Genomic DNA, 16196 nt, shown 5'->3' with positions numbered 1-16196 from the left:
TCCCCTACAGAAAAAGACACATTCTGGCCTATTTATTGTTGTTCTTTATGCATTGGTGAATTCAAATGTATATTTTACTTCATTTAGTTTTATCTTAAATTTTGTACAAGTTAAAACCATTTTTAAGCAATATTTTGTACAGGTTATAACATGTATGGGGTTCTTTTGTACATGTTATAACTTGCATTTTTGCATTATACAAGTTATAACATGTACAATATTTTTGTACATGTTATAACCTGTACAAAATCGCAACTTGTACACGACATATACATATCTCGTTAGACCCACTCATTAACTTTTAGAGGAAACCTACAACTTTGTGTTTTCTTAGTACATAAAGTATATAGCTTTATCATTTGTTTACCGACTAGTATAGTTAGTACAGCATATATTTTTTACTTCATCTTTAACATTATAGTATAGTACAGCTTTAATTTTTTTTTACTTTCATCTTCAAATTTCTTTTTCAATAAAAACTTCGTATTATATTTCACTATGATGGTCTAAAATCATCAATCCAACAATAAGACAATCTACAAATATTTGTTTACTTAGTTTATGTAGCGTTTAGCTTTATAATTGCTTACCTAGTATGAAGTACAGTTTTTTTTTACTTTCATCTTATGTCGTATACAGTACTATTACATGAATATCTTTTTTGAAAAATCAGACAACATTCAAAAGAGTATTGAACTGTTAACCGAACTATTTCCAATCGTACACATATATTTCAGTGTTTCTGATTTCGTCGCTAATTTCTCGAGACTCTTCAAAAGAGGGGCGAAAATAAACTGACAACGTATGACTAAAAATGAAAAAGACAAACAGACAAATAAATAATAGCACACATGACACAACATAGAAAATTAAAGACTATAACGTTGCGCACGATGTTCCTACAACACGACGTTACACTAACACGACGTCAAGGAGGGTTTTCTAAAACTTTTGAAGTACATTTATTCAATTTGCAAGTTTCATTTTCTTTTTTTATGTAGTTGGTTGATTCCAAATCTATCTCTATTAATTTTGTGATGTCTATATACCATGAATTTAATAACCTGAAGTTGTGGAAATCGATTAAATCATTTTTACCCTTAATTCACCTTAAAATGTTGTATTGTCGTAAGTAATGAACTTGAAGGAAGGAAAAATGGGACAGAAGTATACGGTTTTCAATAAATGAATTATAACAAAACTTTAATCGTAGGCTGCTAAAATTGCATGGTGCATATCATCTGTCATTGTAAATTTTTCATATCTTGATTCAACCCTAATGCGAGAAATATATCCGACACTCTGCAAGTAAATAAAACATATTTACCCTTGATTAATTTGAATTGAATTGTATTTAAAATTTGCTTGACACATAACTTGTCGAAATACAGCCATTAAATAAAATTATTATAACCCGATCTTGAAAATTATTTTCCCTGTCATTTGAAATTGCTTGCTTTTAAAATGTACTAATCTTCTCCTGAATCGTCCGTGTAATACGGGGTTGTATTAATTAAATGAAACTGTTTTTGTCGCTGTTTCCGACAAGCCTTTCAGTTTAAGGGCATACGATACAGTTTTGATCCTGTATTTACAAGTTCATGAAAATTAGCAACGTCATTACCTTCCCTGTAACTGTATCGTATGCCCTTAATACCTCCGTTTCATGTACAACACGCACCGTGTTTTTTTTCAACAACCAGCAATACTTTTTTTTAAATTTCGCCACGCGATTCGTCTTAAGTATTAGGAGTATACACTGGGACAAAATTTGCACATGTAACGTCGAAAAAAGCGTTTGTTTGGATTTTTCGACGTTTGGACAAAATTTCTACCGGAAGGGTAGAATTGGTAACAGAACGACCAGCCATGCAGTAAGATTTTTTAGACTATAGATTTTGTTCACAACATCAGACACGTACACGCCGGTGTACAAGAGGACAATATAATTACAAACATAAAATAAAACATAACGAGACAGGACAGACAAAACACCAACACTTAAAATGTTATTAGAAAACAACAACATTTGATAAAATTATCAGAGGCACTATTTAAGATACATACATATATATATATATATATATAAATAAATTTTGTGTATTTACTGTCTTCTGATTGGTTAAAATTATTAGTTTTATTTTCAATGTTGTCAATTTTGATGGTGACACGCCCACTCTGACGTTGTGTATTCATACGCCAACATGTGTGTACGTTGTTATTGTCAAGATAAATAATCTAAAAAGTTTTTTTAGCCTTATTTTTTATAGAAATTTATTTATAATGAATGGCAATAATTTATTTTGATTTTATTGAACCATAAAACTAATTTTTGACTCTTCACATTTTACATAATCCGCTTCGCGGATTATTCAATGTGAAGAGTCAAAAATTAGTTTTATGGTTCAATTTGACTCTTCACATTTTACATAATCCGCTTCGCGGATTATTCAATGTGAAGAGTCAAAAATTAGTTTTATGGTTCAATTCGCGGATTATTCAATGTGAAGAGTCAAAAATTAGTTTTATGGTTCAATAAATTCAAAATAAATAATAGCCATTCATTAAATATAGATATTTTTTTTATTAAAATATGATATTTTTTGTTCAATAATTAATGAAAGTGAAAAAGTGAAATAATATATCGCTTTTATCAGAAAGTAAGGTTCAATTTGGTCAAAATAAGGTAAGAAAAAAAGATCATAACTTACTCTCTTGCAAGTGAATTATCCGATCTCATCGAATCCCTATTCATAAAAACTTCGACCAAAAGAAAATAGTAGTAAAAAACCATGATTGAAAAGGAAATTGTCGCTCAAGTTGTTTCAAACGCAATTGCAGGATAGCTTTTTTAAGGAGGATTGCGGACATTGCAGGGTTGGAATCGCCGGAAAGCTTGACACTAGTATTTCTTATAGGACTTTCAACAGATTATACAAATTGGTAAACAAAAAAAGCAAAGACGTATATTCAAATTTAAGATATTTTTTTATTTGCCTATTTAATTAGTTCATGTTTTCAGTTTTCCTAAATAAGTAGTAGGGATTATAGAACCTAACGTCTAGTTACTTACATACAATAAAAGAAATGAATACGATTTGAAATGAGTAATCTGTATTTAATACCACTGACCAACTTTACAAATGCAGGAACATTCTATTAATCTTTACGAATAAGTGTCCATTAATAGATACTTTCAAACAGTGTTCACAAATCTTTAGCTGTTGAAGAACTGAGGCTACACATGTGACAAATAATTGTTGAAAAAAAAACATGTGATGAAGTTCCATGATCCTGTTTTTTTCGGTCATGGATATTCCATAATGACCTAATTCAGATAATGAAAAAAAAAGAGTATCCATTAATTGTATCTAAATATAGAAACATAATGGTCATGGTTTTTTTTTATCACAAGATATTTTGGTTCAAGTCATGGAAAATCATTACTTTTCAAGATCATGGTCTGTCATGTAATATCTGACTGATAAACATCTTAATAGCTTCAGAATATCATAATTTATTATTAGTAGTAGATTGATATTTGTTAAAATGGCGCGCCGTAACTTGTTTATATTCGAACAGGAAAATATGGTTTATTTATTATCTAACATTGATTAAACGTCCACTTTGATAAGAAACACAAACAATTGAAATGGCGGATAAAGCGAAAACATGGCCAGGTTTTACTGGAGAGGCATATCCAGAAGTGTGCGATATTCGTTCCATGCCACCCCAACCTGATGTTCTAAAGCCCGGTCAGTTACCAGTTGAACAGATAAAGCAGTATTTTGAAGAGGTTGGTTAGCTCTTTCGTAATAAATATACTATAGCATTAGCACCGAGTAAATTAAGATTGATGTTATTTGTTGCATCAAGTTATATATTTATTTGTGACATCAAATTACTATGTGTAAAATTCTAATATTTATGTGTTACATTAAATTACTATGTGTAAACTTTGAAACTTCTTCCTGTTCCGTTGTATATTAAAAGTGTGAATAAAGTGAAACTATGAAAAGCGCAGATTTTTATTTTCATATAAAATCGAACGGAGTGAAAATAAACTCATAACAGCTAGTGAACTTTTTCAAGGCCGAAATTTTGACGTTTGCTTTCAAATCTTAATTTTAACGTAAACTTGGATTTCTAAAATTTTGAAATTTCGACTCAACTATTTTAAAACTCGATCGAAATTTCGACTTTATGAAAATCAAAATTCGATTTTAAACTAAAATTTTGATTGGCAGCAACCCGCTCGCCCGCTACACATCACCAAATCAATATTTTCATCAGACATGTTAATAGATCTGATGGTGTTATGCATGATTTAAAAAAATATATATTACAAAGTATCATTTTATCACTTAAAGAATCCGTATATTGAAATATTTCTGCTGCTAATGAATTCGAAGATAATGATTCCGCCAAATGTTATTTCTATTAATCTACACCAAGTGAAAATGATGGTTATGGATGGTTGTATAATGTTTAAAGTCAAATGTCAAATCAGTAAATGCATCATATTAAAGTCGAATTACATGCAATTTAAATAGTAACCTTATTTTTTATAAGAACGATTTTTTTAACGACCTATAATCTATCACAAGATAACAGTCCGTAGAAAGACATGACGGCCGGGCTTATCCGGACATTATTCTCACTCCGGTTCGACTCGGCCAGTCAATGCTCATAATCCTTAATAATACCGCACATGCTTAAAACATGTTCCCTTATTAATCGGTCTTTATAACTAGTAGAATCTAACTTGCATTTGCCGTTTATAAGGGTCCAAACCTCGTTGAGGGAAGAACCATTGGCGGATCCAGGGGGTGGGAGGTTCCGTGGGTTAAAACCCCCTTTTTTGGGGCCGATCTATGCTTTTGAATAGGGACATATAGTTGAACACCTTTTTTTGTCCTGTGTTGGTAACCCCGGGCTCCTTTTAAAATTACTGGATCCGCCCCTGAGAACAAAATTAATATTTGCTAACGCAAATTAATAGATCTTACTTTGTTGTGCTTAATTTGAGACAAATTATTATATATACTATGTTGTTAACCCTGTGTAATCACGAGTTATCCATTCGATGGTGAATGTGTGTCGTAAAGTTGTCACATGTTTAGACATAAATACATACATACATATATACATGTAAAACCATAAAGAATTAATGAATTAAACTGGTATGCTTCTTCTTGCCTTTATCTACCAGACGTAGTATAACAAAGAAAGGATTTATGCAATGTCGAGTCATATCAAATTACTTTTTTCACCACCCGGGATTCATTCTGGAATGGAAATTAAGCTTGATTTTTGTGCAAGCATTTTTATGCACCATTTATCGTTCGCCTGTCCGTCAGATCATGCGTCCGTCCGTCCGTCTGTCCCGCTTCAGTTTAAAGTTTATGGTCAATTTACTTTTTGATGAAGTTTAAGTCCAATCAACTTGAAACTTAGGACACATGTTTCCTTTAATATGATTTTCTCATTACACGCCAAAGAGTTTTGACCCCAACTTCACGGTCCACTGAACATAGAAAATGATAGTGCGAGTGGGGAATCCGTGTACTATGGACACATTCTTGTTATAACTATAACTTTTATCATCGTTTACTTCAGAAAAATAACATCTGATTTGCAAGACGAAGGTTCAGTGTTGCAACCACATACTAGATAAAGCCAACGAGAAAATGCGTTACTCGTCTAACGGAAGTGGTATTTTTGAATACCCTAGTTGGTCTAGGGCACTGTTACCACAACGTCTCAGATGGAGGGATTCGAAACCCACCGAGAGAGGAACAAAACAGTTATAACGCAAATTTACAGATCTAAAATTATCGAGTTAAATTTGAAACATAGTAAATATTTATATATAGCTACCATGGCTATAGTATGAAAAATATAAGGTCAATATCAGATTTTATTTTTGTATTTAGTACGAAACTGTTGAAGAGCACGATAAAGCTCGCACTTCCTTAGCCTTATACAAAACAGTTTGTTTGTTTTTGTTTGTTAGATTGCTTAGTTTTTATGAGGACGACATGATTCAGAAAAGTTATACTTGTTTATACATTTCAATTTTTTTTTATTCACGGTGTCCTATTATCTCCTGTCTAATGTGATTTTTTTTAGGGTTACGTGGTCATAGAAAAGTTTTTCGATATAGAGGCTGACCTTGAACCTTGTAGAAGAGCAATAGAAGATCTAGTTGAAGAACTTGCACAAAAACTTTTCAAAGCCGGGAAAATAAAAAGTAATTTTAATTTGAAAACCAACTTAGAGCATTGATTATAAAAGAGGGTCGAAAGATGCCAGAGGGACAGTTAAACCCATATAGACCGAAAATAAACTGACAACGCCATGGTTAAAAATAAAAATTAAAAGACAGATAGACAAATGATAGTACACAAGACACAACATAGAAAACTGCTAGAAAAAAATAAATCTCGAGGACAGCAAACTGCCGAGACCAATCAAAAGCCACGTAACAGGTGTAAAGTCCTACAAGACGGGGAACTTGAAAAATAACGCTTCACAGGCAATATAGCGTTGTTGTTGAATTGAGAAAAAAACAAAACAAGAATATATCTATACCAAGAATTGGAAATCAAAACAAACCCCGCGAACCACCGACTTGATCACGAGAGCAAACATAAAATGATGAGCAATAATGAATAGCATTTGGGGTTGACTTATTACTTACTTTTCTTCTATGAACTTATATGTCGAGAGACATAACTTGAATATTTTTTTAAAAATTATTATTGATAGTCAAATGTCTGTAAATCACTATGTGCTCTATGAAAAGATTTCGGTGGAATTGAAAGACGCAGCTTTAATAATAGTAAATATACATGGTTATCAAACTAAACGTCCATAGACATGACGAGTTTTGAGTGATCTTTGTGTTCTCAATGCTCTCCAACTACACACCTTTTTCAGCGTTTTTCAACTATTTTTTATTCGAGCGTCACTGGCAAGTCTTTTGTAGACAAAATGCGCGTAGAATATACAAAATCGATACTATTGGTATCTATGATAAGTTTGTTTTCTGAATAAGTCAGTAACTGCATGGTGTAGATGTTTCCTTCAAATTTCAGATTTATACAGAGAATATGGCCTGGATAAACGTCTGATAAAAATTGATGAAGAATGGCCTGGTGCTGTGATCCTTTTACACAAAATCGGTCATCTCCCACAGGTATTTGGACTGTTTTTGCACCTAACACGTTTAATTAGGAAAAACGGGAATTTTACAAAACGTAAAGCCAGAAAACAGGAATGACTATAAGATAAAATAAAATAAGAGAATAAAATTGTTTCAAATAACAATTCACAAACCATGACAAACGCCAAACATTTGTCTACAAAATAGAACACAGAACATTAAACTTTGGAACAAGGAACAGAGCATTGTTTTTAGACTTCTGTTGTATTTCGTATTTTTTTTTTATCAGAAACCTAAAACATGTATGTATATATTTGACGGTCAGTTAGTATATTGTTTCTATGGGTTTGCCGAAGAAAATTTCATCCGCGGAAAGAATGCTTCATTTCATTTAAAACATTATAAGTAAGAGCATGACCCTCGATAAAGCTTAAAAAACACAACAAGTTTGTATGTATTCCTGCGTATGCTTTTACGCTTACATGAATACATCAAGAGTTACCTTGATATCACTTCCATATATTTCATGTTTGTTTTACCTAAATGACATATAATCTATCAACTCAGTATTTTTGGTCATTCCTGTTATTCTTTGGTATGTGTTACCAATAGTGTAAATTCACATTGCGATAAGACGTGTCACGGTACTTGTCTATCCCAAATTCATGTATTTGGTTTTGATATTATATTTGTTATTCTCGTGGGATTTTGTCTGATGCTTGGTCCGTTTCTGTGTGTGTTACATTTCAGTGTTGTGTCGTTGTTCTCCTCTTATATTTAATGCGTTTCCCTCGGTTTTAGTTCGTTACCCCGATTTTGTTTTTTTGTCCATGGATTAATGAGTTTTGAACAGCGGTATACTACTGTTGCCTTTTATTTACCTAAAATTAAAATATTAACTTCAAAAGGAATATACAGAAGTCCGAATACTCTGAATACTTCAATGTTATTAGTTTTGCTGCTCTATTTTTAGGCTTTTCGAAACCTTTGGGGAAACGAAAAACTACTCAATTTAATAGAGCAAGTCTTGGGTCCAGAAATTGCAGGGATGCCAAACTGGAACTTCCGTGATAAAACACCGCATAATGAAGCAACGACGGTGCCATGGCATCAAGGTAACATTTTATGCTAAAAAGAAAGGATATACATGTACATGTAAATGGAATAACATTGTTTGAATATCAAACTATACAATGATGTGTCACTGATAATTTGAAACAACATAGGAAAGGAAAACATAATTGAATAATTTCTCCCCGCCATCTTTCATTGCAACATAAAAACAAAAATGAAAAGAACTAATTTTGATTAAATTGATGAAAACTTTGAATGAACAAAGCCCCTTGTAATTTATTGCAAAAAAATACAAATTACACTTATATAAAATACCATGATGTCTCTGATGCTTACAAGTTGTTTTTCATAATTGATAATTTTGCGCTTCGTAATCCCCCTTTTGTATATACATTCATATGTAAACAAGAATGTGTCCCCAGTACACTGATTTATATGATATATCGTAATATTTTCATTTTATAATATTGAGACACTATAATTACTTATGGTGGTGGGATGCCTCCCGATTTCCCAATTTCTCAAAAGGAGAAAACAAGAAAACGCGAAAAGTTGAAATGGCCGCATTCGTCCACCATCATAGACGGCCACCGTAGATAACTATCCGACAAAGTTCAAGTATTTGCACTTGTACATTGGTTAGGTTAAGGGTTATTTTGCTTTAGGTTATCAATCATAACAGTAAATTATTTTAAAAATAAACAACTTTTCATTTTCCGAGACCAGACCCCCCCCCTTTTTGGGAAAAAAATTGATTGCTTATATAGGGAATCACTGAAGCGTGACTGGAGCGACCCCCTCTTAGGTCAGTCAGTGGGCCCCACTTATGAAAATGTCTGGATCCGCCACTGGAGACTGAACTTATCCATTTTCTTTTTGATAGTGTTGTTGTCTGCCAGTATTTTAGTACTAAATATTTTTAATTTCAGACGCCGGATATTTGAGCACAGATGTATATAAAGTTCTACTTGCCACGGTCTGGATACCGTTCCTTGATACGAATAGGAACAATGGATGTATGGAGGTAAGTGGAACGCTAAACACATTATTTTAAAATACCATCACAGATTTTATTTTTGCCTCAATATTAAACTTTCGCATCAACGATAAGAATAAAAATCAAGACGGGTGCAACTTATGGAACAGGAACTATTTCTAATTTCAGGGTAACTTTGTTTACCCTGATTTTGGTGGAGTTCATGTTGCTCGATCTTTAATTAAAATATAGATGTGATTCGGTATACTAATTATGTAGTATAACGAAATCAGAGATCTATATTTTAATTAGATGGATTTCCTGAGAACACGTAGTTGTTTTGTAAACTATTGTTTAGTCTTTCGTTATTAAACAATACACGAAATTGTATTTTAAAACATACATGATACAGCCAGTGAACGAACTGTGTTATGCTCGGTAGAATAACATATATACTCAACCCTTTTAAATATTCCTTCTAGTTATGCAGGAAGATGAGATTTATAGAATTTTAACAATCTTTTGAAGGTCATACCTAAAGGTCATTCTTCTGGTAAGGTTGCTAACCATACATGTTGTGCAGGAGATACATGGTATATACAATTGGACGAGGAAGATATGAATAAAACATTAGGTAAGCAATAATGAATCTATGAGAAATCATAATATCCATCATAGAAACGCAATTGTTGTGAACGTTTTCACTGGACGATATAGACAATGAGCCAACAAACTGATCCACTACCAAATAAAATGTCCAGAATAGTTTTTGTTCGACAGTTGACTGCATTAGGCAAATTGAAGGTGAGCAGAGAATCTGAGCTCCACTTTGTGGGAAATAAATGGTTGATTATTTAGGGAATCACTGAAGCTTGACTGGCTACGGTCGTCTTAGGCAGTCAATGTGTGCCTCCTTAAAACATTTCTTGATCCGCCACTGGTTTGGTGTGAATACAAGGTGTTCATGTTTATTCAAAAGATTATATAAATGATTACCAGAGTCACAATGAATCGGACATAAGCCAATATAAGTATAGGCCAACATTCGGTTTTCAAGACAACAACAGGCAATCTCATACTGTATAGTCAACTTTAAAAGGCTCTTACATGAAAATATTAAACAAGTAAAACGAGAAAAAAAACTGCTTAATAAATTTATAACAAAACAGTTTACACATATGATAGACATGGACAAACGACAACCATTAACTGAACCACAGGCTCCTGACTTTGGATAGATACATAAATAATATGGAGGGTTAAGGCTTAAGCAGCAGTTCGATCACATTGCTGGACTTTTATTTACTTTTTATTTTCTACAAAACAAAAACACTTGGATTTATTTTGCACACAGTTTGAGAATTAAACTAACTACTTTACAATTTGTTAAAGGTTGTAGCAGTAAAGACAGAAAACTTTGTCCAATACCTTATGGTGGACTCCTGTTATTTAACAACTTTATTCCTCATAGAAGGTAATATCTAATATCTTTTTCAGTGTTTGTGGATATCGTATATCGTAATAAAGCTGAACTTGTTGCATTTACATTTTTTAAAACTTAAACCGAAAGCCCTTATTCCATCTTTTGACCAATTTGTTATATAATATTACCTCGAACTTTGTTTGCCTTGTGTTACTGTATTGTGCATTTGTTCAGATAACCAAGGAATATAACCGCCTTGAGAAACCAATAAAATGCAAAAAATATTTTATTTCCAATCTAAAGGGAAAACGGAATAACTTTATAACAGCAAAAGAAAGAATTTGGTTGGAATTAAAGAAATAAACACAAAATTTTCCTCGAGAAATATAGTTAATTTCATAATAGAATCATTTTCAGAACAGTGTGGACAACTGTTATACTTATGTTGGTTATAATACTGAATCATTTACCTTTAACATGTTTGTCATCGGTTATCGATAACAGTAATTTTATGCTGACTCATTCTGTCGGAGGCCTTCCAGTGGGAATTTGAATAGAATAAAAGAGTTAAGATGAAAATAGGAGGGTTAAGTATTCAAACTTTATATCACCACACAAGGTTTAGACCTCTGCTAGTTATTCGTATTATTTGATTAAGGCGTTTAGAACCTTCGTCGACCCCACGGTTTAAATGTCTATAACACGTACGATATTACAACTGGGCGCTACAGCCTGACGAACGTTCACCTAATCCGACCTAGTTTATTGATAATCTGAGCGCGCAAAGAAATAGTGATGACCAAGCTGTTCAAATATGAAAATGATTCAATCATTCTATATTTTTTCCAGTTTGGATAATGCATCCGAAGGAGTGCGTTGGAGTGTTGACCTCAGATTTAAGAAACCAGGTTTACCTAATGGTATGTTCGGGTTAAAACCTGACGTCCTCCTGAGAACAAAAGAAAATCCTAACATGAAGATCGACTGGGATACGTTTGATTCTATTGATAGAACAAAAGCACAAATTGCCTCAGTCAGGGATCTTGTTGAGGTAAGGGAATGGTATGATAATAATATCGTTTAAAATTGAGGGTGCGATTTTTGTGCAATGCGTATTCCGGTTGTGCACCTGCTCGCTGTTTCGTATCGTAAACCAGGGGAATGTAAATACCATGAAGTTGTTGTCACATTAGATCAGCTCTGCATTAAGAAAACATAAAACATGATTATTACAAAAACATTTGAAACAAATGCCAATTTGGGTTTAAATATTTCACAGTTCACTGACATGAAACATGGAATTTTGATAGCGTGTGCGGGCCACTGTGTCACATGGACACATCATCATGTAGTAATCATGTGTCATTCATATCAGACCGAGAACATATTAATGAGCTGCCATGCTTTGTTCTAGACTTGACACACCGAGTCCGATATGTAAATTGCTAGTTCACATGGTAACAGCATGTAGAAAGACATGATGCCCGAACTCATTGTGTAGACTCTTTTTTGCCATTTCTCTTTAATCCGCGTGCTTTGCAGAGAAGAAACAAATACAAATTTTGCAGTCTTTTGTTTACCACGCAGAAGACCAAACACATATCAAGCCGCACTCGGGACTACCTGGCTTCTACGATCATTTTAAACTAACAGCTGTAACCAGATTTATTAACAGACAACTAAAAAATTAGTGAAAACTTCCCAAGCTAGGGCTATTTTTATAATAACTAAAGCCTTATTCCTAACAACACAGTATATTTTGCAAATGCATGTTTTGTTACTTTACAGATAGCAGAAGATCAGGAGTTTGACACAACTGTTCAAGGACCTTGGATGAGAAAGTGGGAACTAGTCAACCATAACAACCACGTCAAAAAGCACGTGGAAATGGAGGCGGCAAAGAATAAGGATAAAAACTTGGGCTAAATGATAAAAGATGCTGAAATGATTTATACTTTCAAATTCGAAAATTGACTCTTCGGTTAAAAAACTGTGATTGAATATTTAGACGAATTTACATTCCAAAATAAGTATTCCAAAAATAACAATCTTGTGTTTAGAGTTTCCCAACAGCCCCTTTGATGTATGTCAGAAATGCTGATCCTGAAGTTTTTATTGTCATTTTTGTTACTTATTTGTGACAAAATTGCCATATTCAAAGGAAAACGCTGAGCAAAATAAAAAAACAACATACCTACTTATAAAAAAGTTATGATATTATTGCCAATGAGACGACCCCCACAAGAGACCAAATGACACAGATGTTTTTCTTATTGATATAAACGAAACACACATCCTGTTTTGTTTTGCCTGGCAACATTTCAGATATTTTTACTTTCAAATACCGTTTCACAAATGTAAATGTTACTTGACACAATTATCTATATGTACAATATAATATATTAAAATATTGGTTAATGTTTTCATTTCAACATTGGGAACACATTGCATAATACATAAATATATATTTAAATCAATGTAACGTAATTTTGGAATCATCAATTGTAGAGGTTCTTGGTGAACAGTATTTGATTTTGTAACTTTTGTATCTTTTGATCATTATATCCTGAAAGTTATTTCAGTGTTTCTCTAGTCTCAGTGAGATGCTACTGTACACATAAGCACGTTTAAATATCTTCTTTTGTGTGTACATGTTTGTAATAAGTTTTTGTAACCAATACATCTATTTCTACATTTCCTGTATTTTGATAATAAAATTGTATACTAAATTAGTTTTATCCTTTACATAATAATTTTTAGTTCCTAGAATCGAAATCGAATCGTCTTTCTATAAAGCTGTCCTTGATAGAGATTTGTTGCTAACAAAGAAGCTTTTGGACCAAAATTAAATCGTTATATTTTCCCGATAATATAAATATAACAGTTTAATATATTGAGTGGTTCAGCATTTTTGTGATTTTACTTTTTTTAGTAGAATTTCAAAAAAGTGACACCAAATGTGATAAATCCCATATGAAATAGTTCTACCATATATGCCTAAACAGAAGAGAAAACAATATTTTGTATATTGTAAATAAGAAAAAATGCAACAAAAATAGTAAACGCTGTTAGGAAAAGTCGACATTTGAAAAGTTACTTTTTAAATTATGCTAGAGAAGCTTTGGAAAATGCATTTTATGTATCACATGTTTTCTTTTTCATGCATTTTATATAACGTTTTTATCTTATTTTTCACTTGCAATGTTGTGCTTCAGTGTTTTAGTTGGTTCGTTGTTTCCTCTTATAGTTGATGTGTTTACCTCAGTTTTAGTTTGTAACCAGGATCAGTTTTCTCTGATTCGATTTATGGCTTTCGAACAATGGTATACTACTGTTACCTTTTTCTTCTAATAATTGTCTATCCTACTTTGAATGTTCCTTTATTATAAGACATACCAATAAGGTGGTGTTGTTTTTTGGGAAGGAATTTGCCGTGTTTTCGAAACCGTTTTTCTCAATAAGAGTTATACAAAACAATTTGCTGGCTAATATTTGCTTTCTTGTTGTTTATTTGTAAATGGATAGAAACTTTCAACAGAAAAAAAACATATGGATAAAGATTGAATAGAAACGAGAGGCTGAACATACTAAGAAAACATTCAAAGATCAAAAATGAAGAAGAACCAACAACGTCATAGCAGTTGTTTACTAGCATCTTTGTAAATATAACGGAATTTGATGAGACTGTCGTACAAGTGAGAGGTTTAGCGCTATAAAACCAGGTTCAATACACCATTTTTTAAATTTGAGAATGCCTTTACCAAGATAGGAATATGACAGTTGTTGTCCATTTGATTCATTTGTTTTGTCATTTGATTTTGCCATGTGATTAGGGACTCTCCGATTGAATTTTCCTCGGAGTTCAGTATTTTTGTGATTTTAATTCTTACTACAGTTTCTGATTATTATGTATCTTTTTTTCAAATATCAAGTGTATTTTCATAAGTTAAATGTTTGTGTTAATTGAAGATTCGCATCGAACATTGAAAGGCAGAATTACTCACAACACTGAGATTGAGAGTTTACCCATGTAATATTTGTCTCCCCACTTCCTGATATTCGATACCTGCATTTGTCAACACACAATTATAGTGTTAATGTGTAACGAACATTGTGATGTTGTTACCTTTTCAAACAGATGTAAAAGATTCTCCAAAATGAATTGCAAAGCTGAAGAAATAAGTCAGTGCAGTACATGATTTGAAGTAGGAATTTCGTCCTTCAAGATGACATAACACAAATCGCATATATTACTTTCACATGATATCGATTCTGATTATTAGTTATATCTTTATATCACATAATTTAATTACTTTACCACGATATTATTTGATTGTTCATTTAGTTATTCTAGTTTATTACTGAATTTTAGACTCCGAAATCTAGCGAACGTATTCAGAAATTTTGCAAACCGATTTCAGCAAATATTTATCTTAGTTATAATATTTTGTTTTGTGTGGTACTTCTACTCATCGTTCAGAGCAGTCTTTGGTGAAATTGATGGTTGTTTTATACAATTATCTGATGAAACGTTATAAGTATTAAGTTGATGAAATCCATAACAAAAATATTCACCAATGTTTTTTTTTCCATAACTAGAATGCAACTTATTGTTTATAATTAACATCTGTTTTACTGTTTTTTTTTAAGGAGTAATGAAAAGAATATAACAAGGATCTTTTGAACCAGTCCCTTACTGGCCTGATGGGGTGATTTATTCAGAATGAGATATTGATGTCTGTATTCTTGTCTTTCGTTTTTGCTAATGTGCTTTGTCTGTGTGCCGTTATGTGGTTTTTTCTTGCATGTGACGTGGCTCTGTACTTATACACCCCGTCATTGTGTTAATGTGTCATAGTAATTGTTTGTTTATATATCTGTTTGTTTTTATAGTGATTAAGTTAATAACAAAACGTTGACTGTTGTAACCCTTATTTTTGACATTTTTACCTATTATGTCTGTTTTCTGAAATTAGGTTAAATCCACAATTTTCTACATAAGAAAATGTCTGACATGAATATTAATAAATTTTTTAATGTGGTCATCCTCAATGCTCTTCAACTTTGTACTTGTTTGGCTTTATAAATATTTTGAGTTTTATGTAGACGAAACGCGCGTCTGGCGAAATAAATTATATGATTATGATACCTTTGATAACTATCTGTAAGAAGTCAGGAATATGCCAGTTATTGTCCATTCGTTTGATGTGTTTGAGCTTTTGAATTTACCATTTGATTAGGCTGCAACCATTAGATTTTCTAATTGGCTATTGATTTTTTTTGGAAAAAAAAGATTGTTTCCAGTTTTTGGAGAAAAATATAATTTGTTTTTGACCCTGAGGAAATGTTTTTGTTCACCCTCAGCTGCAACTATATGTAATGCTAACATTGGTAACTATTTACACCACTGGTTCGATGCCACTGCTGGTGGACGTTTCGTCCCCGAGGGTATCACCATCCCAGGAGTCAGCACTTCGGTGTTGACATGAATATCAATTATATGGTCATTTTTATAAATTTTCTGTTGACAAAACTTTGAATTTTTCGAAAATCTA

The 16196-nt window shown here is 32.4% G+C and overlaps 1 protein-coding gene across 1 annotated transcript; it reads left to right on the top strand.

Annotated features, from left to right (window-relative positions):
* Window positions 1–3550: 3550 nt before the first annotated feature.
* On the top strand, window positions 3551–13370 carry LOC134711206 (phytanoyl-CoA dioxygenase domain-containing protein 1 homolog). Its single transcript, XM_063571670.1, has 9 exons — window positions 3551–3796; window positions 6133–6253; window positions 7101–7201; window positions 8142–8283; window positions 9172–9266; window positions 9747–9852; window positions 10611–10692; window positions 11491–11692; window positions 12430–13370. The coding sequence occupies exons 1-9, from the start codon at window positions 3653–3655 to the stop codon at window positions 12565–12567; spliced, it is 1131 nt and encodes a 376-aa protein (XP_063427740.1). The 5' UTR covers window positions 3551–3652; the 3' UTR covers window positions 12568–13370.
* Window positions 13371–16196: the final 2826 nt, after the last annotated feature.

This window comes from Mytilus trossulus, chromosome 3 (genome assembly GCF_036588685.1).
Source record: "Mytilus trossulus isolate FHL-02 chromosome 3, PNRI_Mtr1.1.1.hap1, whole genome shotgun sequence".
NCBI classification, from domain to species: Eukaryota; Metazoa; Mollusca; class Bivalvia; order Mytilida; family Mytilidae; genus Mytilus; species Mytilus trossulus.
The sequence above is the reverse complement of the archived record's forward strand: the minus strand, read 5'-3'. Positions and strand labels throughout refer to the sequence as shown.

Excerpts from the sequence above, each read along its gene's own strand:
- LOC134711206 (XM_063571670.1), top strand. The coding sequence starts at position 3,653 with ATGGCGGATAAAGCGAAAACATGGCCAGGTTTTACTGGAGAGGCATAT. Across the intron at positions 3,797-6,132 it reads TAAAGCAGTATTTTGAAGAG|GGTTACGTGGTCATAGAAAA; the intron begins GTTGGTTAGCTC and ends GATTTTTTTTAG. Across the intron at positions 8,284-9,171 it reads GACGGTGCCATGGCATCAAG|ACGCCGGATATTTGAGCACA; the intron begins GTAACATTTTAT and ends TTTTAATTTCAG.